Source organism: Odocoileus virginianus, chromosome 9 (genome assembly GCF_023699985.2).
Source record: "Odocoileus virginianus isolate 20LAN1187 ecotype Illinois chromosome 9, Ovbor_1.2, whole genome shotgun sequence".
Lineage (NCBI taxonomy): Eukaryota > Metazoa > Chordata > Mammalia > Artiodactyla > Cervidae > Odocoileus > Odocoileus virginianus.
Genome location: NC_069682.1, coordinates 48543313 through 48569686, shown reverse-complemented (window position 1 = coordinate 48569686; position 26374 = coordinate 48543313). Strand labels below are relative to the sequence as shown.

Below are 26374 nucleotides of genomic sequence, written 5' to 3'. Positions count from 1 at the left end.
GTACCAGAGTGGGTTGCCTTTTCCTTCGCCTTTTCCTTCTCCAGGGGATTTTCCCAATCCAGAGATTAAACCCAGGTCTCCCTCATTGCAGGCAGATGCTTTACCCTCTGAGCCACCAACTCTGCCTTAGCAGTTAGATATTGGTGGTATTCCCTTAGCCTTGCCTTGTGCTCTAAGAAACACTATCTCTTCTCTGTGAAAGCATGAAAAGAAAGGCTATTACAGGAACAGGAAAGATCCAGCTTGGACCAGTTCCAGAGAACACCTTCACCTAGTGGTCTTATGGGTGCCCTGGCTGTGTCATTTGGGTCTCCAAAGCAAGTCCAGGCCCAGCCTTAATCCTTGTCACCTTAGTAGTCCATCATTTCTGTGTTCTACTCAGTAGGACCTGTATTGAGCTGCTTTGTAACCTTGGCTGCCTAGGAAGCAAGCAGCTCTCCTTAAATCTGAATTCTTGTCATAAGAAACCCACACTCAGTGTCTATGTCCCACCCATCTTGTTTTTGGGAATTACAGAACAGCAGCCTCCAGTGTCTGTAGAACACACTTATTGCCTAACTCACATGTTCCTATGCTGGCAAAGGGCCCTTCAGCACCCTTCACCAGTACCAAACAGCTGAGGCCACAGTGCTCTTTCTTGGGCCTTAAATGAGAGATGTGGTCTCTTCAGAGCCGAGCCAGCTTCTGCCAAAATAGAAGAAAGGAGCAAGTGTAAACTTAGTAATGGAGCAGACATAACAAAGTCTTTTTTCGTATATTTTTCTGGAAGACACCCATATGTGAATGTGAATTTTGCTTCACTCCATTAGCTGGTAGCTTATTCACTTGTTGTTTTTCTGATTCTTATGCAAAGACTATATCTCATACCTCATTTCTCTCTGAGGCCCTCAGAGGGTATATGGCTTTCTCAGAGCAGAGGGCTCAGCATAAAGATTGTTTTTATTTTTTTAATATATACATATTATTGAAGTATAGATGACTTACAATGTTTCAGGTGCACAGCAAGGTGATTCAGTTATACAAATACACATAGATTATTTTTGAAATTATTTTCCATCATAGATTATTACAAGATATTGACTATGGTTCCCTATGCTGTACAGTCAACCTTTGTTGCTTATTGCACATCTATTTTTTAATTAGAAATCTAGCATTCTGTTCATACTAACTCAAACAAGTGGAATCAAAATGTCAAAATTTTTTTGGTTAGGCAAAACCTCATCAGTTTTCTAAAATATTATATATATTTATATATATGTATACAAAAGCTTTTCTACTATACTTGATAAAGGCTTGAGAAAGAACATTAAAAAAAAGATGGAGAAATTGGAGAAAATAATAATGAATGAAATGGAAGCACTGAATATGAAATAGAAAAAGTGAAACAAACTAGATAATAGTAAAAGGTCATCATACAGTCCAGTTGTTTTTAAACATGACTGCTCATTAGAAACATATCTGGAGTTCTGGAGAAAAAAAACAATACCTGAGCAATTTTGTTTTTCAGAATATTTCAGGATAATTCTAATATGCATCTGGATTTTAAAAAGTGATTACAGGTTTTTCTGTTAGATCCTAGTTTTGGTGATACAGAATTCTGTTATTTTTCTGCTGATCAATTGTGATATAATGGTATTGAGTAATAGTTAAATAATCACAACAGTAAAAAACATTTATCAGTTTTCACAATCAATAGCCAGACAAAAAATAAAAGATAATTATAATTGCAAGCCATAATGGGAACATGATTAACTTAACAATATAAAATAATTACATAGTAATTTGAGGGGGGTCAAACAGAGTGATGTGGTAAGTGTAAGTGCATACATGTACATTTTTTCATCCAGCCAGCCAGTCTATGTCTTTTGGTTGGTGCATTTAACCCACTTACATTTAAGGTAATTATAGATATGTATGATCCTATTACCATTTTCTTAATTGTTTTGGATTTATTTTTTGTAGGTCTTTTCCTTCTCTTTTGTTTCCTGCCTAGAGAAGTTCCTGTAGCATTTGTTGTAAAGCCAGTTTGGTGGTGCTGAATTCTTTTAATTTTTGCTTGTCTGGAAAGTTTTTGATTTCTCTTCATCAAATCTGAAGGAGAGTCTTGCTGGGTAGAGTATTCTTGGTTGTATGTTCTTCGCTTTCATCACTTTAAAATATGTCATGCCATTCCCTTCTGGCTTGTAGAGTTTCTGTTGAGAAATCAGCTAATAGCCTGATGGGAGTTACCTTGTATGTTATTTCCTATCCTTCCCTTGTTGCTTTTAATATATTATCTCTGTCTTTAGTTTCTGTCATTTTGATTATTGTGTATATCAGTGTGTTCCTCCTTGGGTTTATCCTTCCTGGGACTCTCTATGCTTCCTGGACTTGGTTGACTGTTTCCCATGTTTGGGAAGTTTTCAGCTATTATCTCTGCAGATACTTTCTCAGGTTCTTTCTCTCTCTCTTCTCCTTCTAGGACCGCTATAATGCAAATGTTGGTGTGTTTAATGTTGTCCCAGAGGTCTCTTAGGCTGTCTTCATTTCTTTTCATTCTTTTTTCTATATTCTGTTCTGTAGCAGTGATTTCCACCATTCTGTCCTCCAGGTCATTTATCCATTCTTCTGCCTCAGTTATTCTGCTATTGATTCCTTCTAGCATATTACTCATCTCTGTTTATTCTTTAGTTCTTCAAGGTCTTTGGTAAACATTTCTTGCGTCTTCTCAATCTTTGTCTCCATTCTTTTCCCAAGACCCTGGATCATTTTCACTATCATTTTTCTGAATTCTTTTTCTGGAAGGTTGCCTATCTCCACTCATTTAGTTGTTTTTCTGGGATTTTATATTGTCCCTTCATCTGGAACATAACTTTCTGCTTTTGCATCGTGATTAACTTTCTGTAATATGTTTTTGTTTTAACTGCTGTGAGACTGTGCTTCTTTTTGCTTCTTCTGTCTGCCCTCTGATGGATGAGGTTAAGAGTCTTATGTAAGCTTCTTGATGGTAGGGACTGGTGATGAGAAAAACTGTCTTGCTCTGGTGGGCAGGGCCTTGCCCAGTAAAGCTTTAATCCAATTATCTGCTGATGGGTGGGGTTGCACTTCCTCCCTGGTAGTTGTTTGGGCTGAGGCAACACAGCCCTGGGGTCTACAGCCTCTATGGTATGGTTAATGGTGAACCCCAAGGGGGTTTACACCAAGGGGGACCTTCCAGTGCCCCTGTCCCTGTGGCGAGCCCCTGTTCCTGTGGCGAGCCCCTGTTGACCCATGCTTCCACAAGAGGCCCTTCAACACTAGCAGGTAGTTTTGCTTCAGTCTCCTATGGGGTCACTGCTCCTTTCCTCTGGGTCTTGGTACGTGCAAAATTTTGTGCCCTCCACAACTGGGGTCTCTGTTTCCCCCAGTCCTATGGAAGGCCTGTAATCAAATCCTTCTGGCCCTCAAGGCCAGATTCCCTGGGGGTTCCTGGTCCCTTTTTCAGATCCCTAGGCTGGGAAGTCTGACCTGAGGTTCAGAACCTTCACAATAGTGCAAGAACTTCTTTGGTATTATTGTTCCCCAGCCTGTGAGTCACCAACCTGACAGGTATGGGATTTGATTTTATCATGATTGCACCCCTCATACCATCTTGCTGGGCTTCTTTGTCTTCGGATGTAGGGTATCTTTTTTTGGTTGGTTCCAGCGTCCTCCTGTTAATGGCTATTTAACAGCTAGTTGCAATTTTGGTGCTCTCGGCAGAAGGAGATGAGCACACGTCCTACTCCACCATCTTTAACCAGAAGCTCAAGATTGTTTAACTTAAGCACTGCAGAAGATCTCTAGTTACCACTCTGGCTTGCCCTAGGACCTGCAGGAAGAACACTGTGATACTGGCCACTGGAATCCAGCCCTCGGAGCTCTGACCAGCTCTCTTTTCCTTCCAGGAAAAATACATTTCTTCTCTAATGGCCTTCTGTTTTCTGATCGTCATCACGGAAATATCATCATTTCCAAGGACCACATGAATTCCATTTTGTTCTATGATGGGGTAGGTGTTTCACAATCCAAGTTTTGATGTTCAGAAAGATACTCACACTTCTGAGGGGAAAATCAAATAACTCCCTGTCTCTCCTCTATCACTGCAGGTCAGTGGGTTAGGAACCAGCACTGCCCTTGAGGCAGGCAAGCAGGCAGGGAAGTCATGGAGAGAGAAGCTCTTGTCAGCCTCATCAACCCTGCTGCTTTGTAAAGGAGTTAAGTAGAAAGGACTTCTTGGTCAAGAGGGCCAGCAGCTACCCATGCCCAATTAGCTTATCCCAAAGAAGACCAGCTGAAGGTGGCCTCCAGTAACCCTTCACAGATGGCCTCCAACCCAGAGACACAAAAGACTCACCCACTTAAGAACTGGAAAGAAACAACTTCCTGTGACATTGTTGGGGTTTCACTAAGTCGTTAACGTGAGAAAGAATTATAAGAAAGCCTGAAAGGAAGAGAAATAACTAATTTTCTCCTTGAAGGCTTAGTTCTACCCCCTCTCATACTCAGAATTAACATCCAGCTCTATGGAAGTTCCACTCCCAGAACCATCCTTTAATTCTAGTCTGCAACAACACTTCCCCCTTCCCTTGTGGGGATGTGGGTAGCTATGAGTTTTCCCCTAGCCTGTACTGTCTGGCCAGGGCACAGCTCAACATAGTACAACACCAGAGCAGAGGGCAGGCTCTCCACCCTGCATAGTCTCAGCCTCAAAACCAGCTTGTTTGGGAGCCGGGAAAGAGATCAGGTGAAGTGGTTTGGTCATATAGCTTTGAAAATAAATTCTGTTAGCAAGTTAGAAAGAGTTATTTCTTCCATGTAGAACCTGCTTCCTTAAAGGCTGTTCAAAAATGTAGGCAGACCATCCAGACAGATTAGGTGGTCCTATTAGGTGAAAGCTTTAATATTAGGTTAAAGAGTCTTCCAGCATCAGGAAAGAAAGGATGAATCTTAAGTGCTGGGATAATAAATTACTTCATTTTGGGTTGGGGACTGGATTTTAACTCACATCAAAAGTCAAAATGAACTTCTGAGAAAAGTAAAATATTTTAAAATTTCAAAAGTAAAATATAGCTATAAATTATTATGGTGAGAGCTTTTTAAAATTTATTATTTATTTTATATTAGTGTATAGTTGATTTACAGTTTACAGTAGTTTCAGGTGTATAGCAAAGTGATTCAATGATATACTGCATATATCCATTCTTTTTCAGATTCTGATAACTTTTAAGATCTACTCTCTTAGACATCTGTATTATTAAATGGTCACCACAATAAGTCCAGTTAAGAAGAATATAAAAAGGAATATTTATTAAATCTTTAGGGACAGGAAGACTTTCTAATCTTAAGCTAAGAAATCACTTAAGAAATTCTAAAGAAAAAGTTTGTCAGATTTTACCACTTAAGGATTTTTTCAATTTTTGCTGATGGTTTATTGAAGTATACTTTAAATGCAGTTAACTAGCTACAAGGACTTAGTGTACAACACAATATTTTATAATAACTATAAATGAATTATAACCTTTAAAAATTGTGAATCCCTATGTTGTACGCCTGAATTTATATAGTATTGTACATCAACTATATCTTAAAAAAGCATGTAAAACATCTAATACTCTTATATTGATTAAATTTAAAATAATATTTTAGATATGTTAGATTAAATAAAATATACATACATACAATTAACTGTATCCATTTAAAGTTTTGACAGATGTATATACTCATGAAACCACCAGCACAGTCAAGATACAGATTTTTGTCATGCCCGACACTCCCAGAAGTTTTATAATACCTTTTTGTAGATCATATTTCTCCCCAACTTCTGGCTTTAGGCAACCACTTACTAGCTTTCTGACATTGTAGATTAGTTTGCATTTTCTAAAATGTTATATAAATGGACATCATACATTCTGAACCCTTTTGAGTCTGGCATTTTTCACTCAGCATGGTTTTTAAGGTTCATCAGTGTTGTGTGTATCAATAGTTTTTCCTTTTTATTGCTTTATTGATAAGTAGTATTCCATTGTATAGATAAGAGCATAAAGTTTATCAGACTAATAATTTAAATCTCTACAAAATATTCAAAGCAAAGCATAAACCAGGAAAACCATTTCTAGTGATTTAAAAAAAAAAAAGAGTTAATATTTCATTTCTGTGACAATCTCTGTCTTTATCAACATGAAAGCACTGAGTGCCAAATCATGGGTGTTCAGAGGACCTGAGGTTAGTTAACAGGTATGTGGAAGCACATCAGATACAGCTTTACACTACCATGTATAACAGTAAATTAGTAAAGAGTAGATAAAAGGTAACAGTAGACAAAAGGTGAAGTGGAATTGATAATATGGAATGTCCAGTCATAGTGGTGCACGAAGTGGGGAGTGGGATGCAATCTTTGAAAATGCTGACAGATAGTTTACAACAACATGGTAGATTCTAATGGTAAATTAAGTTTTAAAAGCAAGATATGGAGCTGTAAAAGTAAGTATGACTTCCCAGTCATGAAAAAGGGAATCAGGGAATGAACAGGAACAGAAGACTAGAAGGAAAAGTACAAAATGTTAGCTGTAGTTGAAGTTGAGTGATGGGACTTTGGATTAATATTTTAAACCTTTTTTCTGTATTCTGTTTTTATATTTTTCTCAAATTTTTATTTAATGAATGTGACTTTCATTATGAAAACTTAAATATTAAACTCTTTCCTCTAATATCAGAAACAAGACAAAAATACTTGTTTTTGCCATGTCTATTCAACATAGTATTGGAAGTCCTAGTGAGAACAAGTTAGGCTAGAAAAAGAGATGAGGCATTTAATTTGCAAAAAAAGAAGTAAAATTAACTCTCTTCATGGATGACATGCTTTACATGTAGAAATTTCTTAAGACTACATACACAAACTATTAGAATTAATAAATTTACCAACATTTCAGAATAGAAAATAAACAGTCCAAAAAAATGTTGCATTTCCATACTCCACTATGAATAATCTGAAAAGGTTCTTAAGAAAACAATTTCAATAAATTTAACTGAGGAATTGAAAGATTTAAACACCAAAACCCACAAAGCATTGCTGAAAGAAATTAAAGAAGACCTACGTAAATGGTAAGACATCCCATGTTCATGGATTGGAAGACCTAATATTATTAAAATAACAGTACTACCCAAAGCAACCTATAGATTCCTATTGAAATATCAATGGCATTTTTTGAGGAAATGAAAAATCCCATCCTGAAATTCTTATGGAATCTCAGGGAAAACCCCACCCCCATCCCCTTCCCAAATAGTCAAAGCAATCTTTAAAAGAAGAAAGTTGAGGACTTCCCTGGTGGTTCAGTGGTAAAGAATCCGCTTGCCAGTGAGGGAGATATGGGTTCAATCCCTGGTCCAGGAAGACCCCACATGCCTTGGAGCAACTAAGCTGGTGTACCACAACTTCCGAGCCTTGCTCTAGAGCCCGGGAATCGCAATTCCTGAGCCCTCTTGCTGCAACTGCTGAAACCTAAGTGCCATAGAGCCCGTGGTATTGGCATAAGATCAGATGTATAGACCAGTAGAACAGAATAGAGAGCCCCCAAAGAAAGTCTTCCATATATGGTCAAAGGTTTTCAACAAAGGTGCCAAGATCATTCCGTTAAAAAAGACAGTCTTTTCAACAAACAGTGCTGGGAAAACTGAATGCATGCCTGCGTGCTAAGTTGCTTCAATTGTGTCTGACTCTCTGCAACCCTATGGACTATATAGCCTGCCAGACTCCTCTGTCCATGGAATTTTCCAGGCAGGATTAAGCAACAGTTTCTTGAATTTGACACCAAAAGCATAGATGACAAAAGAAAAAAATATATAAATTGGATTTTATTAAGTCCAATTTAAAACTTCTCCGCATCAAAAGACACTATCAAGAATGTGAAAAGCAACTCAGAAAATGGGAGAAAATATTTGCAGATCATTTGTCTGATATGGGACTAATACCCTAGAAAGAGAGATAATATTTTCAGTTCAGGAGAAAAGACCATGTACTTACCATATCTCCTAAAACTGGGTATTGGCAGGAACTTCTGTAATTGAATCCCAGTAAACCACACAATGTGAAAATAATTGGACTGACATTCACCGTATGTGTTCTGACATTAGATGTAAGGGCTAAATTCATGCACAATGGCTTTTCTCAGTGATGTTCCCTCTCTTTCTCTTCAGGATTCCACCAGTATTGTTGCTGCCCTTCTAATAGACTTCAAAAGTTCATTGCTTCCCCATCTTCCAGTTCATTTCCATGGATCAAGCAATTCTCTGATGATTGCCCTTTTCCCCAAATCCAAGATATACCAAACATTTTACTCAGAGGTAACGTCAATCATTATTCAGCAAAACAGTTACTACCCTTTTTCCTAGCAATTTAATTGGTATAGCAATGTCTTACGGCTAACAGTGAGGTGATGAGAGGGAGAGTTGGGAAGGGCTGATGTGAGTGTGGCTGCTCCTAATCTCTTTGTGTCTTAGTATAGTGCTCTTGCCATTAAAAGATGAGAACCGAAAGGAACTGAACAGAAGGCTTTTTAGTTTCTAAGAAAAATCTTCTTTTTTGCTAATTAGACTCATTTCCCTGTTAGCTACTTTATTGAGTTGTTGGGCCCTCCCGATTGGATTAGCTTTCTGTGCTGTGCTGTGCTAAGTCGCTCAGTCGTGTCTGACTTTTCGCGACCCCATAGGCTGTAGCCCATCAGGCTCCTCTGTCTATGGGGATTCTCCAGGCAAGAATACTGGAATGGGTTGCCATGCCCTCCTCCAGAGCTTCCTACCCCACCCCAAAATGTCCTTCTTCATGGTTCAATAGGCCCTGCCCTTGTGAGTGGTTCTACCTGGCAGGCTGCACACCCTAGGTTGTCAGCACAGATTGCATGAGTGAGGGAGCTCACCACGAACTACACAGCTTACTTAGAGACCAAGCAGTAACCAGAGTCATACAAATGGTCAGTCTCATTCTGGTGGAAATGCTTGGAAAGGTGTGATTCAGCAGTGTTTGAGAGGATAGTCCCTCCCTCAGTACAGATACACAGAACATGGAAGAGGCAAGAACCAGCCTTGGCTCCAGAGTGGCTTTTAGGGCCAATCTGTGCCTCCGTCTTACTACCAGCTGATCCTTTTACCTCCTTGTGCTTGTCTTTTCAGTCTAGGAACCTGGAGATTCTCTTCAGCCATTCCTCTGCCTCTAGGCAGGAGTTGCTTGAACTGCTCCTGTCTGGCCCTGTCACCAGGGAAGAACGTGCCCCTGCTGCCAGAACAGTATTACGTGATACCCTCCTCTGTGTTTCCTGTTCTCTTAAGGAGCAGAATCCCTGGGAGAGGAACTCAGAAAGAAATTCTAGTTTGTAAAAATACAGAACAGAATTGCTTCGGGCCTCTATTTTTGAAACAAACTTGTTTGTTATGATGGTTTTTCTCTGTACTGACAGTCTAGATTTTCAACAGCCATCAAATCCCCATGTGGGTTCCATATCCTGTTGTTGGGTTTAAAGTGTTCTTTGCTCTAATTCTGTTTTGTTTAGGTCTTCTCCCCCTGGCAACAGCAGACTAACTCAGGGCTGTCTTTAAAAGTGATCCAGGAAGATGGATTATCTGTGGAACAAAAGAGATTGTAAGTGGCTGCCTTCAGTGTTTATGCTAGCTTCCCTAGGCTGTGTGTGTCTGCTGTCTCTGCAGGATGACTTGCATTATGTAACACAGGAGTCCTGGCTTCTGAAAGGGCCAACACAGTCATTTCAGTGCTGCCAGTTTGCAGGTAGTCAGTGCTCTTAGGAAACAGAAGTCAAGACAGATGAAATCCACCAAGAATCAGAAAACTGTAGTGTTAGAAAGGTTTCAGGCTAAGCTTTCTATGTGGGCAAACCAGTCATCCTTCATTAACACTGAATTTTGCTTAAGTCAGTGAGATGCTTCTTTTCAAAGTGTTGACTCTGTCACAGGAGTTTGGCTTAAAAATATCAGAACAAGTTAAGTAAAGTATGTGTGCTGTAGGGAGATGGAATTCTAATCTGTGAACCTTTGATATTCCAGACACTCCAGGGCCCAGAAGCTATTCAGTGTCCTGAGCCATTCTGCTGGGGAGAAACAGAGTCCCTTAAAGCTACTCTCAGCTAAGCTCCCAGAGCTGAATGGGTGAGCTCTGTTTCTCTTTCTTTTAATATATCAGAACTCTCAGTGTTGGTGCTTTCTAAGCTCCATTTTCTTTCTTTATAGCTTCTTAAGGATAATTATAAAAACACAACATACACAATTTTATACTAGAGATATTCACTAAGGTTTCTGTTCAGCTAAATAAGTTTCTCATGTGAATGGGCACATTCAGAAAAGGCTGGTGATGGTAACATAATAGCGCTGTCTTTGTTTTTCTAGGTTTCTCCAGCATTTTGCTGTCAGCAGCATTAGTCAGGAACCCGTGGTGAGGACCCATCTCCCTGTCCTACTGCAGCAAGCTGAAATCAACCCTATTCACAGAGTAGAAAATGACAAGGTACAGCAGCTCACCGAAAAAGCTGAGAATTTATGAGAAGATAATCCTGATAATCTACCCTTAATATTCAGTGTCATTTAAAAAAAGGAGCAGAGTCCCTTTTATAAGACTCTCCACCTCCTTGAATACTGATGTAATGATACACATGAAACCTACTCTGTACATTGACAGTGTACTGGCATCTACGTTAACGCCAGCTGAGCCCCATGGCAGTGATGAAACCCTGCCATATTTCCGTGGCCTCCTCTTGCTTCTCCAGGTCTTCCAAACTCCTCCTCAGGACTCTCATGCTGTCAGCTCTTTCTGGTTACACGGTCTTCCTGCCACACTGAGCTTGGTGAGGGGAGAGGCCTTGCTAGTAAGACCTTGCTAGCATCACCAGGATAGCCTGACAGTTTATGAACACTCTCTGCACAAGAGTGGAGTTTAACCTGCTCCTGCTCCACACTTCTCTCCTCTTGACCCCCCACCGTTTCTTTGGAACTATATGTCGTAATATGCTCAAAGTGGGCATTTATTTCTGTGCAAATCTAGAAGACACTTGGCTGCAAAAGGAAAGAGAAGCATTAAGTAGTTAGAAGCCTCATTTTTTCCCTGAAGCAGGAGTAAAAATAAAAATGTTACTTTTAATATATGTATTTTATATTAACAAAGTGCTATAGAACTGGCCTTAAAGTGAGAAGGTGTCTGGCTGTGAGCATGTTTGCTCGGATTTGAGAGGCTGAGGCCTGGATGCTGAGAAATGGGAGCCAAGATGAGAAAATCTGGATGAAAAGATAAACAGAAAGTCAATTACATGGAGAACTGTCCACAGGTGCAGAAAGGGAATCAGACTAAGGGTCTGGTCAGAGGGGGAGGGGGAGAGAACTATTTCCCACAAAAGAAGAGGAATCCATAGTGCTGATGTGACTAGTTCAAGTGGTGAGTGCCACCAAGATGAATTTTAGTCCAGGCCTGTCCCGGTGAGTCTTGTGTATTGTGAAATAAAACACATGTAAGGGAGCCCTTGCCACGCTGTGTCACTGACATTGTTATCCTTCAGCAAGTACATGGTTCCCTGCCTCCTCTGCTTGATACATCCTTTGTCAGTAGATTTCTTGAGTTGGAATGTCTCCCTACAGATGGCCCTGTTTTCGTGTTGTCCTGTGCCAACGTTAAGAAAGTTCAACCTGGCTCCTCTTTCCCCCATCAGATTGAGAAGTGCTTTCTCCACCCAGTTTGTTTCTTTAGGTCAGGCCATGTGTCTTGGATGGCACAGGCCACTCACCTCTTTCACTGAGTTTACCACACCAATTTAGCCTGTGGTATTTTTGTCCCAGACCTCCTTTCCGCCCAGTATTTTCCGTTATACTTTTAACTGATCTAGTCACAACCTGCTCTGTGGAAATTATCATGGTAACACTACATTGTATATGGTGTCTGCTGTGTGCCAGACACTGTTCCAAGCACTTTGTTTACATACATTAACTCAGTTAATCATCTCAGCCACCCTGCAAGTTAGGTTCTGTAGTGAACCCAAAGTCATATAGCTAGTGAGTGCTGGTGCTGAGGTTTAAACCCACAGAACCTGGCTCAGGAAGTCAGTTCTCTTAACCTGTTACACAATGCTGCCTCCCAGTTGAATCACAAACCCACATGACTTTTCTTTCATGTAGGTAATTATCAGCATTGTAACTGGTCTCCCAGGCTGTCACGCTAGTGAACTCTGTGCTTTTCTGGTCACTCTGCATAAAGAATACGGCAGGTTAGTATGGCTGCTGCCTTTGCTTTGGGGAAAGGGATTCTATGCCTGGGTCTGCCTATGCACTGAGAAACCTTCAGCATGCACTGACCTTTGGTATAACTGGTATTGGCACAGTGATCACCCACCCATTTGTTTAACACATTTATACTGAGTACTTTCAATATGCCAGACACTGTTCTAAGTGTAGGGGACAAATGTATAAAACAGACTAGAAAACAGGTGGTATCTCTGCCTTCATGGAGCTTGTATTCTAGTTTTGGAAGACAGACAATTAACCAGTTAAGGAAAATAGTACATTAGCTAGTGAAAAATGCTGTGGAGAAAATAAGGCTGAGAAGGCCATAGGAGAACTGAGCTGAGGGACTGATTGCAGTATTAATTGGGTACTCAGGGAAGTGGCTCAGACAGTAAAGAGTCTGCCTGCAGTGTGAGAGACCTGGGTTTGATCCCTGAGTTGGGAAGATCCCCTGGAGAAGGAAATGGCAATCCAGTCCAGTATTCTTGCCTGGAAAAATCCCATGGATGGAGGAGCCTGGCAGGCTACAGTCCATGGGATCGCAAAGAGTCAGACATGACTGAGTGACTTCACTTTATTCACTCATTCAGGGAACACCTTACTGAAAAGGTGATATTTGAGCAAAGGCAAAGGCCTGACAATATAAAGGGATGAACCCCTGGATATCTGGGCAAGAGACCTGTACCAGCAAGACCAACATGGGCAAAGGCCTGGGAATTGTGACCAGGTTGGTTAGAACTTGAGAGCTGGTAGATGTGATCCTTCCATGCCCACAAAGGGACTGAATGAGTGTAGATGGAACTGGGACATACTGGTTTAGGTGAAATTGAGAAATCATTCACCCATCTCTTCCGTTTGGCTGACAGATTGCTAAACAAACCTTGCTGACTGAACCAGGCGTTTAATATCTAGTCAGTCTTCCTCAAAGTAAGGCAGCCTGCAGGAGACCATATAGAAGAATTGAGAGATGGAAATCACCTCAGAGTTTGGGACTTTAGAGTGGGAGATTGTGGGGGTTGGGAAGATGAGTATTGGAGAGATAATGGGGAAATATTAGACCTCCTTCATAAGTTTTCAATAGCTACCTGGTTCCTTCCTTATTTCCATTGCTTATGTTCTGTAAACAATCTGAATGCTTCACCTTACCCATTATTCTTTTTATTTTTTGACTGTGCCATGCAGCTTGTGGGGTCTCAGTTCCCCAACCTGGGACTGAACCTGGGCCACTACAGTGGCAGTACCAAATCCTAACCACTAGGCCACCAGGAAACTCTTCCCCCACCCCCTCATTCCTTATTCTTAGCAAGAATTTTACTGCAAAGTGGACTGAAACCACGTTTCTGAACGGCCCTTCAGAAACTGACTGCCTGTTCAGGAGTCTTTCTCACCTCTGAAATCTGTTGGTCATGTGCTTATCTGACCTTTCTCCCTGTGACAGAGCATTTTGTGCCAAAAGCTCCAGTAGAAGTGATTTCAGGGTACAGGGCTCCACACCCAGCCAGTGCCCTCTACCTGTTTCTGATAGCATTGTTTTCTCCTGTATGGGTTCACAAGACCAAGCCTATGGAGTACTAGTCACATTTGAATCCACTGGCAGAACCTATGGGCCAGGCCCTCATGCTGACATTATACTTGCCATTTCCAGGTGGATGGTATACCGTCAAGTCATGGACAGCTCCGAATGTTTTCATGCTGCCCACTTCCAGAGATACCTTTCCAGTGCCCTGGAGGCCCAACAGAACCGCTCTGTCCGCCAGTCAGCCTATATCCGCAAGACGACCAGACTACTGGTGGTATTACAAGGGTGAGCCCTGGAAGTCTTTTGGGAATAGTGGGGTAGTGTGGTGACCTTGCCATTATTTCATGTGTGGTTGACTTGGGGCACAGAATAAACTCCACATATGCATGAGAAGTATCTTTAGCAAGCAGGAACCCCTGTGGCCATCCTGTGGCCCAGAGTGACTGGTGAAGATCACACCCAAGTTTCAAGTTCGGCCTCAACATTACATATCTTCAAAAGGCAGAGACTTGGAGAGGAGGTTTTCTGGGCAAGATTCTTTGATAATTCTTCTAACAGTAGTGGTCCCTAAGCCTCTTCCTTTGCCACTGAAGCAAGGAAGCTTCAGCTTTTTCAGTCCTCCCTCCTGTGAAATTGCAGACAGTCCCCACACTCTAGTCTCAAGCCCCATCCACAAAATGGCTAGGAAGGAGGAAGCAGGCACATCATCCCCTGGGCCCACAGGAGAACATGCCAGATCAGGAAAACATGGGCTGTGCTTTTCACTGCTGTCATTATGGTTGGTAATAAAGAAGCTTTTGGCAGTTCTCACAAAGTGCTTTTGTGCTGTGCTGTGGTGCTTTGTTTTGTGCTCATAATAATTAGTATTTGCAACTGACTAATTGTTTCCAGTAAAGAATAGGCCCAGTGCCAAAGCCCTGTTTGGTCTCTTAGATGTGATGGTAAGAATTGGAGGAAAGCCAGGCCAGTGGTGCTGCAGGAGGCAAACGGAAATGTGTCCCCTGCCAGGCCATCTTTTCTCTTATTTAGATCTTGTTCTTACATCCGCTTTGGGCTTCCCTTCTATTGACCCTGCTTGTGGGCTTAGGTTGTGGAAGCCACAGAGCAAGAAAGCTAGAAACCACTTGTTTTCCATCATCTCTAATAATTAAAAAAATAGGTTGGCCCAGTTTCGTCACCTCCTGCCGCCTTTCCAGAGTTGAACATCAGTGGTGGCGGCGGGGGCGGGGGGGGGTGGACCTGGAGTCAGATTTGGTACCTTGACATTGTACAGCTGAGATCATTTCCATCTTCTATTACTTTAGAGAGTATTGTTGACTCCCCGTCTCTGACTGTATAAGTCTGCATAAGTGCCAGCTGTCCTGGCTGCTCTGGACTTCAGTGACAGTGTATGGCCAGCCCACTTGTACTCTCAGAACCAGCTGTTGCTCAGTCACAGCCCCAGGACACTGGGAACAACAGATGGATTTCCTGTTGCGTTGCTGTCTATGACACTGTTCTTACAGATGGGTACAGATTGGGCCCATTCCCTTGAAGCTCAGCAGGGAACACATGGCAGACTCAGTGTAGCATGTCCGTCTCCTTGGGGCTGGACCTTTAAGCCCAGTATTGAGGTGAGGGGACACCCCAGAGGCTTCTCAAGTTGAGAATTTTATTTCTTGAATATGGCCTTTATTTTGATTTATAAAATTCTATGCTGTCGGGCAGAGTTTTCTTTTGCCCCTACAGTGACCTGGTCCCATTCTACTTACTGCTGCAGGTAAACAGTGATGTTGAGCTTTGACACCAAGTGGAGTATTAGGTTGTTGTTTTAAAAATTGAATTAATGTATTTTTAAGTGGTAAAATTTTAGAAATGGTGGACAGATTAGTGGCTTCTAGGAACTAGGGATGGGAGTAGAGGGCTGGGGGGAGGTGGGTATGGTTATAAAAGGGCAACATGGAGGGAGCTTTGTGGTGTGAAACTGTTTAGTATCTTTACTGTGGTGGAGGAGGCTGCGCAGGTGACAAAATCGTATGGAACTGAATACATACACAAATAAGTAGAACTGTAAAAATCCGAGTCTTAAAAAGTTAATTTTAAGGAATTTGAGGGACTGTGTTAGTTTATACTCTAGAATATTGTAAAAATCATTCTTTAAATTATCTACATTAAAGACAAAGTATCTCTCAAAACAAAAATTGAATTAATGTAAAATGAGGCAAAATTGCAGGCTTAAATTACAAATGTAAAATAGAGCCCAAAAGACACTTGTATGGAATATCTGTTGTATCAGAAGAAAGAAAGTTAAAGTCCTGCTGGGGTGTTTTTGTTTTTGAATAAAGAAAATACTGACAAGAAAGAGGCAACATGAAGAGTTAGGTTTTTGCCTTCATCATGCAGTTCAGGCAGTTCAGCCAAAGTGGCCAGGTACAGACTCAGCAGCTGGATCAGTGTGCTTCCTGAAATGAAAGAGTTATTAAAGAAAACAGACCAATGTAGGAGCTCTTAACTTGATTAGAAAATACCAAGTCCTGCCTCAGAGGCCCAGGGTCACCTGCAGGCTTCTCTGAAGTGGGTGAGCAATAGGGTTCTTTCTTCCACTCACTCTTGCAGTTAGAACTAATGGAACTTGGAAGTACAGAAACACTGTAAACTTCAGGGGCTCTAAATCATGAGGTGACTTGACCCCAAGGAGGCCTGTTGCACCCTCCTCTTTTGATACCCTTACTCCACTCAGCCACTCAGCAAGCATTCCTGTCTTCTCCCACTCTGAAGCTCCAATCCAGTAAACTAACTACTCCCTTTTTCCCCCCTAGCTATACAGATGTTATTGATGTTGTCCAGGCCCTGCAGACCCATCCAGACTCAAATGTCAAGTCCTCCTTCACCATTGGTGCCATCACAGTGTGCGTGGAGCCGCTGAGCTGCTACATGGAGCACAGGTACATACTTAGGACCACCTTTAGCCCTCAGGATGTGGTGTGTTTAAATGTACAGAAAACTGTTTACCTCCCACCTACCAGTAGGTGACACATTTTTATGTGTTTGTCTTTTGGAATGCATCAGTTCACCTTGGTGGTGTTTGTTTTTCAGTTGCTAAGTCATGTCCGACTCTTTGCAGCCCTGTGGACTGCAGCATGTCAGGCTCCTCTGTCTCCAGTGTCTTCTGTTTACTCAAATTCATGTCCATTGAGTCAGTGATGCTATCTAATCATCTCTTTCTCTCCTGCTCCCTTCTCCTTTTCCCTTCAGTCTTTCCCAGCATCAGGGTCTTTTCCAATGAGTTGGCTCTTCACATCAGGTGACCAGAGTATTAAGAGCTTCAGCTTCAGCATCAGTCCTTTGAATGAGTATTCAGCGCTGATTTCCTATAGAGTTGACTGGTTTGAATCCTTGCAGCTCACAGGATTCTCAAGGGTCTTCTTCAGCACCACAATTTGAAAGCATCAATTCTTTGGCGTTCAGCCTTCTTTATAGTCTAGCTCTCACATCCCTACATGACTACTGGAAAAAACATAGTTTTGATTATACAGACCTTGGTTGGCAAAGTGACGTCTGCTTTTTAATACACTGTCTAGGTTTGTTATAACTTTCTTTGCAAGGAGCAAGCATCTTTTAATTTCATAACTAGAGTTTCTATCTGCAGTGATTTTGGAGTCCAAGAAAATAAAATATGTCACTGCTTCCACTTTTTCCCCATCTGTTTGCCATGAAGTGGTGGGACTGTATGCCTTGATCTTAGTTTTTTGAATGTTGAATTTCAAGCCAGCTTTTTTACTCTCCATATGGACTGGCATCTTCTCACCACTTTTCTTTGTGCACTAAGAAGTCACCCTTCTAGGATAGTGGGACTTGAAATAAATTCTCCCAGAAAAGAAGAATACCCACGGCAGGCTTTTCTTTTCTTCTTTACTGCAGGAAAGGGACCTTCTGTAATAAGGGATTTGGAGTACCTCACAGATACTTTTTCATGTGGTTAAGCCATCTTAAAGCATCTTACCTCAGTTAAGGACACTCATTCTCACTACTAACAAATGAACTTTTTTTTCCTACTTTGGAAATAATATGACAACAACAAAGAAAATTGGGTAATAATTCACCCATAATCTCACTAACTCAATGTAACTATTATAATTTTTATGAATTCCTTTTTGATCTTTTATATGCATACTTTTTTTACAGTTGTGATATGCATAAAGCTTTATATCTTTCTTAGGTTAACATATAAACATGTAAGTGAAGATATATATATTGCCGTATTACAGTGGTAATTATATTTTGATTGGTTATGTAATCATTTTGTGTGTGTATGGATATAATTGTTTTAACACGCTCTTCTCTGTTAGTCACAGAGGATGTCTACAACTTTTCACTATCATAAATAATGTGCTATGGGAACATCTTTATATAAATTTCTTAAATTTCAGACAATTTCCTTAGAATAGATTTATCAAAGATGTATTATTATTCAATTGTATGATCAATTTTATTACTCTATATTCACATTTTCAAATTGCTTTGTGAGTGGGTTTTATAGTTTATGCTGCCTTAGTAGAATCTAGAAGTATTTATTTCATCATCAGAGAAGTCCCCACTGAGAAGTTTCAGACATTACATTTTCCCTTTGTAGACCTGTTTGGAGGGCTCCCTGGTAGCTCAGCTGGTGAAGAATCCACCTGCAATGCAGGAGACCCCAGTTTGATTCCTGGGTCAGGAAGAACCCCTGGAGAAGGGATAGAGCTACCCACTCCAGAATTCTTGGGCTTCCCTGGTGGCTCAGTTGGTATAAAATCCACCTGCAATGTGGGAGACCTGGATTCAATCCCTGGGTTGGGAAGATACCGTGGAGGAGGACTTGGCAACCCACTCCAGTATTCTTGCCTGGAAAATCCCCATGGACAGAGGAGCCTGGCAGGCTGCAGTCCATGGGGTCGCAGAGCCGGACACGACTGAGTGACTAAGCACAGCTCACACATCACAGAGTTGTTTGGGGCTTCTCTGGTGGCTCAGACGGTAAAGAATCTAGCTGCAGAGTGGGAGACACGGGTTCAGTCCCTGGGTGGAGAAGATCCCCTGGAGAAGGGAATGAGAAGGGACTGGCTACCCACTCCAGTATTCTTGCCTGTAGAATTCCAAGGACAGAGGCTGCAAAGTTTCCTTTCTCTAGCCTTTAGTAGGATATATCTAAGAATGTATCCAAGATACATTATCATGTGGTTTTTCTGATTAGTCCATGTATTATTATCATCTCCTGGCAACTGATTGATCTATCCTTAGATCTTCATCTGTAAAAGCTCCCTTCTTATTTGAGTCCCAAGTTGATATCTTTACACTTCTCGTAGAAATTACATTAAAAGTTACTACCCCCCCCCAAAAAAGTTACTACCCTAATCATCTTAAGTGATCCTAAGAAATGTCTTCACCATTCTCCCTTCTCATTAGCTCTGCTTTCTTTAGGTTCTGCTTTCTCATTTAAAAAAAGCTGTTTTTCCTTCTTCCTTAAGGTAGGCTATTGTAGTGAATTCTGAGCATCACCATTGTACTTCAGAATGCTATGTGGATTCTTACATGCCAGTTTTTCTACCATCCATGCCTCTTCTTTTTCTCAAGTTTTTAGTTAGAGATGAATAAAGCAGAAAGAGGTCTAACATAGGACTGGACACTATCAGAGATACTAACATAGAAAGGTAGGAAATGATAGTAATAAGCAAAGAACTAGACAAGTACTGTTCTACACCATCAAGAAAAAGTTAAGGAGAAGAGAAACTAATAGAGTGGTGTGGGAAGAGTTCAAGGAAGAGATGTTAAAGGTCTGGGGAAATGGGAAGGTGGGATCTTTCTGTAGTAATGAAAATGTTTCTAAAATGAAATTGTGGCAGTGTTTGCACAGCTCTGTAAATTTACTTAAAAAAAAAAATCATTGAATCATACATTTTAAATGAGTGAATTTTGTGGTATGCCAATTATATCTCAATAAAACTGTTAAATGGAAACAATCAGGGACTTCCCCATGGCTCAGTGGTAAAAAATCCACTTGCCAGTGCTAGAGACACTGGTTCAGTCCCTGATCCAGGAAGCTCTCACATGCTGCAGGGCAACTAAGCCTGTGCTCTGGAGCCAGTGAGTCACAACTACTGAGCCCACACGCTACAGCTACTGAAGCCAATGTGCTCTAGAGCCTGTGCTCCACAGCAAGAGAAGCCTGCTCATTGCAACTAGGGAAAAGCCTGCACAGCAACAAAGACCCAGCACAGCCAAAATACAAATTTTAAAAAAAACCAAAAAACTCAGGGGTCACGTGTTTCGATCCCTGGTTGGGGAACTACGGTCCTGTATGCCCTGTGGTGTGGCAAAAAAAAAAAAAAGGACTAGAACATTATTAAATAACATTAATCTCATTCCATTAAGAAAAAAATTAGGGTGGGAGGGAGGTTCAGGTGACAAGAGGGAAGGAAAATATGTATACTTATGGCTGATTCACAATTGTCATATGGCAGAAATTGTAAAGCATTTATCCTCCAATCAAATATTAAAAAAGAAGTAGCACATTTACCTAAAGTCTAAAATGAATTGAAAAAGGTAATCATATAGAAAAACATAGAACACTATACTAATTGTAAAATTTTTTAAATGGTTGGTAAATTTCTTTAATTTCTGATATAAAACTTAAAAGATACAACTATTAAAGTAAATATAACATGGACTTCCACAATATGGTGCAGTGGATAAGGATCCACCTGCCAATGCAGAGGACACTGGTTCAGTCCCTGGTCTGGGGATTCCACGTGCCACAGAGTAACTAATCCTGTGTGCCACAACTACTGAACCTACCGAGTCCACGAGCAGCAACTGCTGAGCTTTCGTGCTGCAACTACTGAAGCTTGTGTGCCTTAGAGCCCATGTTCCACAATAAGAGAAGGCTCCTCAATGAGAAGCCACTCACCACAACAAAGAGTGTAACGTCCACTCACCGCAGCTAGGGAAAGTCCACGGAAAGTCACAAAGACCTAGCACAGCCAAAAAAATAACAAAACATGCTAATGGATACACAATACACATATGTGTTTATTAAAGTATTATTAAATGACAGAAGTAGTAAAGAGATTAAGTGACCAGTGTTAAGCCCATACATTTGTAAAAAGAAATAAAGTCTGGGAATTCCCTGGCAGTCCAAGCAACCTAGATGTCCATCAACAGATGAATGAATAAAGAAGTTGTGGTACATATACACAATGGAATATTACTAAGTCATAAAAAGGAATGGATTTGAGTCAGTTCTAGTGAGGTGGATGAACCTAGAGCCTGTTATACAGAGTGAAACAGGCAGTGAAAGTGCCAAACCCGTGGCCTGGGTTCGATCCCTGGTCAGGGAATTAAGATCCCACAAGGCACATGTCATGGCCAAAAAAAAGAAAGAAAAGAAATCCTTATAAGGCCAACTGTGGTAGATTAAAATTCTGGCCATAGCAAAAGCAGCCCTCCCATCAGGCCTTAAGTTGAATCTACTTTTCACCCTTTGAATTTTGGCTCAGGCATTGTGACTTGGCTTTAGCCAGTGGGTCCTCAAGAAGCATTAAACAGGCCAAGGCTTGAAGAGCATTTTACACTTTGGGGTTTGCCCTCTCTTGCTTCTGGCAGTTAAGAACCACCATCTGAAGAGGCTGTTGGAGGGTGAAAGACCATGTGGATAGAGAGCCCCAGCCATCCATTCCTGCCGTCTAGACTGAGACCACTGTTGGGCCTATGAGTGAGACCATCTTAAAGAGTCATCACCTGTTAAGATGAAACAAGCCAGTGTTTTCAGAAAGCACCCATAGGGAAATATTAATGTTACTGATGAACTATACATATTTCTAGTGTCCATAAGATTGCACACCACCTTGTGGAATATCAGACTTTGTGCTTTCCACGGTCTACTTTGAAAGTGGTTTCATTTTTCCTAGGATGATCTTTACTTTAAACTGTTTCTATGTAAATAATTTCAAAATGCACACGTAACCTCAATAGGAAGGGAAATAAAGCAAAGCTCAGAATAAAAAAAAAAAAAAAAAAAAAAAAAAGAGTCATCACCCCCACTAAGCTATACCCAGGCTGAAACAACTGCCCGTTCAACCTATAGAATCATGAGAAATAATAACTCATCATTATTTTAAGCCACTTAGTTTTGGGGTGATTTTTTATGCTGCAACTTGTGTAGGAAAATAGGTACAGTCATATATTTTTCCCCCCATACTGTTGATAGGAATGTAAAATGATTTAATCTCTTTGGAGTCAAATATGGCCATTCCATTGCTAGAATTTTATTATACAGTCATATTTTTAGAAATGTGCAAAGATATATATGTATAGGGGTATTTGTTTCAGGCAGAATTTTTATTTTTTATTTATATATTTTTTTAAAGTTGTAAGTTTAAATTTTATTCAGGGTCTTAACTGAGGACTGTAGTCCTGGACACAGGTCTGAGGAATTCAGGCAGAATTTTTAATTCTGAACTGTAGAGCCCACTCCAGCATGTTTAGTTGCGGAGGAATTTACTAATGGACAATATAGCTTGAAAAGCGTCTAGGAGGGTCTGACTGTGTTGATGAGGCATCCAGGTGGAACACTCAAACTTCCTGTAGGGCTGCCCCAGTGAGATCCCCCTCAGGCTGTCTGAGGCTATCTCAGTCACTTCTTCTACCAGAAAATGGAGTCTGCTTCCCTTACATCCCCTCATTCACTTAAAGTCTCGTTGGTAAAACTTAGGTCACATGCTTGTACCACATGACAGGAAAGGCCAGAAAAGCAGTTTTCTGCCATTTACTTGAGGACAGGCTTCCTCAGTCCAAGTCTGGGAAAAGTGTTTAGAAGGTATTGGCAGTCTGAAATATAATAGATGAGCTCTACAGTGTTCAAGACAATAATGTTAATATCAAATGGAAATAACCCAAATGCTCATTAGTAAGTGACTGGTTCAATTTGAGGATATTCATATAATGGAAGCAGGTGGCACAGTGGTAAAGAATCCGTCTACCAGTGCAGGAGATGCAAGAGATGCAGATTTGATCCCTGAGTTGGGAAGATCCCCTGGAGAAAGAAACGGCAACCCACTCCAGTATTCTTGCCTGGAAAATTCCATGGACAGAGGAGCCTGGCAGGGTATAGCCTATGGGGTCACAAAAATTCAGACACAACTTAGCGAATGAGCATGTGTAATGGAATACTATGCAGGCATTTTTTTTAATTAGGTAGATTTTTATGTACTGATATGGAAAATGCCCATAATACTTTGTGAAGTGAGAAAAGGAAATTACCTAAACATTATGTATTCTTTAAATGTCTATTTGACTAAACATAGAAAATATCTGGAAGAATACATCCCAAACTGTCAATAGCGGTTTCTTCTGGGACATGGTTAGTTCCTTGGGGGCAGATGTTGGATGGTATGTAAAACATTTGATATTTTATAGTATCATGTATATTGCTTCTTTTAACATAACAGCTTTATTGAAATGTAATACATATATCATAAAATTCACTGTTTTAAAATGTCCCTTTCAGTCACTCCCCATTTCTTTTTTTCCTCAATCCCTGGCAACTAGTCTACTTTCTGTTTCCATGGATATGCTTATTCTGGATATTTTCGTATATGTTGCCTGTTGTGCCTGGCTTCTTTAAAGGTTCATCCATGTTGTGACATGTGTCAGTGTTTCATTCCTTTTTATGGACAAATACTCTATTGTATGGATATATCACATCTTTTTTATCCACTCCTCAGTTGATGGACATTAGAGTTTTTTACATCTTTTGGCTATCACAAATATACTGCTATGAATGTTTATGTTTAAGTTTTAATATGGTCATGTGTTTTCTGTTCTCGGGTAGAATTGCTGGGTCATATAGTAACTATTTAACTTTTGGAGGAACTGCAAGCTGTTATCCAAAGCCATTGCACCATTTGCATCCTCACCAGCAGTATATGAGGGTTCCCATTTCTCCATGTCTTCACCAATACTTGTTATTGTCTGTCTTCAGTAATATTACAGTTTAGGGGCTTTCCTAGTGGTCCAGTTAAGAATCTGCCTTGTAATGCAAAAGAGGGGGAAAAATATATATTACAATTTAGGAAGGAGGATGATATGTATAAAAGGAAAGGAATTGAGCTATCATTTGTTTTCTGCTGTTTTTAGACACTGTGATGCTTTACCTCTTTCAGTCCTCAAAATCCCCTTTAAGTATTTTGGGAGGCATTTAAGGTAAGCATCACTACCATTGTTTTACCGTGAGGAAGCTGATGCTCAGAAAAGTTAAATAATTTTCCGAATGCCACATCCATGGCATGTACACAGTCAATCATGATATGGGGTAGGAAGTACTATAATAAAAATTTCATGTAATTTTACAAGAATTGTTAAAAACAGTGATATCTCTATGAGAAGCTGCATAAATGTGCAAGTCCCTGTGTTCAGAGTATTTTCTTTGCAGCTCTTTCAAGTGAGTAGCTTAATGACCCTCTAACCTGTCAGAGGTTTAAAACACGAGCTTTCAACCTGTGACTGGATAAGATGCATTGAGAGGGAACATTCATCTCAGATGCTACTGGTATGAATTGCTGTGCGCTACTTCGGGAAAGCAAGCAGGACACTGAGAAGGGCTTTTGAGGGCATGTACTGTAAAGTCACAGGAGTATCATCAAAAAACCTACAAATAATAAATGCTGGAGAGGATGTGGAGAAAAGGGAATCCTCTTGGTGGGAATGTAAATTGACACAGCCACAATGGAGAACAGGTTGGAAATTTCTTTTAAAAACTAGGAATAAAACCTACCATGTCATCCAGCAGTCCCACTACTGGGCATGTACCCTGAGAAAACCATTCTATTTTTTTTTTCCATTTATTTGTATTAGTTGGAGGCTAATTACAACATTGCAGTGGTTTTTGTCATACATTGAAATGAATTAGCCATGGATTTAACATGTATTCCCCATCCCGGTCCCCCCTCCCACCTCCCTCTCCACCCGATCCCTCTGGGTCTTCCCAGTGCACCAGGCCCGAGCACTTGTCTCATGCACCCAACCTGGGCTGGTGATCTGTTTCACCCTAGATAATATACATGTTTCGATGCTGTTCTCTTGAAACATCCCACCCTCGCCTTCTCCCAGAGTCCACAAGTCTGTTCTATATATCTGAGTCTCTTTTTCTGTTTTGTGTATAGGGTTATCGTTACCATCTTTCTAAATTCCATATATATGTGTTAGTATACTGTAATGGTCTTTATCTTTCTGGCTTACTTCGCTCTGTATAATGGGCTCCAGTTTCATCCATCTCATTAGAACTGATTCAAATGAATTCTTTTTAATGGCTGAGTAATATTCCATGGTGTATATGTACCACAGCTTCCTCATCCATTCGTCTGCTGATGGGCATCTAGGTTGCTTCCATGTCCTGGCTATTATAAACAGTGCTGCGATGAACATTGGGATGCACGTGTCTCTTTCAGATCTGGTTTCCTCAGTGTGTATGCCCAGAAGTGGGATTGCTGGGTCATATGGCAGTTCTATTTCCAGCTTTTTAAGAAATCTCCACACTGTTTTCCATAGTGGCTGTACTAATTTGCATTCCCACCAACAGTGTAAGAGGGTTCCCTTTTCTCCACACCCTCTCCAGCATTTATTGCTTGTAGACTTTTGGATAGCAGCCATCCTGACTGGCGTATAATGGTACCTCATTGTGGTTTTGATTTGCATTTCTCTGATAATGAGTGATGTTGAGCATCTTTTCATGTGTTTGTTAGTCATCTGTATGTCTTCCTTGGAGAAATGTCTGTTTAGTTCTTTGGCCCATTTTTTGATTGGGTCATTTATTTTTCTGGAGTTGAGCTGGAGGAGTTGCTTGTATATTTTTGAGATTAATCCTTTGTCTGTTGCTTCGTTTGCTATTATTTTCTCCCAATCTGAGGGCTGTCTTTTCACCTTGCTTATAGTTTCCTTTGTTGTGCAAAAGCTTTTAAGTTTCATTAGGTCCCATTTGTTTATTTTTGCTTTTATTTCTAAAATTCTGGGATGTGGGTCATAGAGGATCCTGCTGTGATTTATGTCGGAGAGTGTTTTGCCTATGTTCTCCTCTAGGAGTTTGATAGTTTCTGGTCTTACATTTAGATCTTTAATCCATTTTGAGTTTATTTTTGTGTATGGTGTTAGAAAGTGTTCTAGTTTCATTCTTTTACAGGTGGTTGACCAGTTTTCCCAGCACCACTTGTTAAAGAGGTTGTCTTTTTTCCATTGTATATCCTTGCCTCCTTTGTCGAAGATAAGGTAACCATAGGTTCGTGGATTTATCTCTGGGCTGAGAAAACCATTATAAAAGACACATGTACCCCAGTGTTCATTGCAGCACTGTTTATAGAAGCCAGGTCATGGAAGCAGTCTAGCTGTCCATTGACAGATGAATGGATAAAGCAGTCGTGGTATATATATACAATGGAACACTATTCAGCCATAAAAAGGAATGAATTTGAGTCAGTTCCTAGTGAAGTGAATGAAACCAGAGCCTGTTATACAGAGTGAAGTAAGTCAGAGACAGACAAATGTCGTACACTAACGCATATATTGGAAATCTGGAAAAAT

General features: G+C 40.6%; 1 protein-coding gene across 3 annotated transcripts in view; it reads left to right on the top strand.

Moving 5' to 3' along the window:
- The window catches only part of DNAAF9 (dynein axonemal assembly factor 9), a 177668-nt gene that overhangs the window by 119659 nt on the left and 31635 nt on the right, over positions 1-26374 (top strand). For all 3 annotated transcript variants that reach the window (XM_070472353.1, XM_020882894.2, XM_020882893.2), the window contains 8 exons: positions 3906-4009; positions 8194-8340; positions 9543-9631; positions 10051-10152; positions 10390-10507; positions 12163-12251; positions 13913-14071; positions 16585-16710. In XM_070472353.1, coding sequence (XP_070328454.1) covers positions 3906-4009; positions 8194-8340; positions 9543-9631; positions 10051-10152; positions 10390-10507; positions 12163-12251; positions 13913-14071; positions 16585-16710 — 934 coding nt within the window. The remainder of the gene's footprint in view (positions 1-3905; positions 4010-8193; positions 8341-9542; positions 9632-10050; positions 10153-10389; positions 10508-12162; positions 12252-13912; positions 14072-16584; positions 16711-26374) is intronic.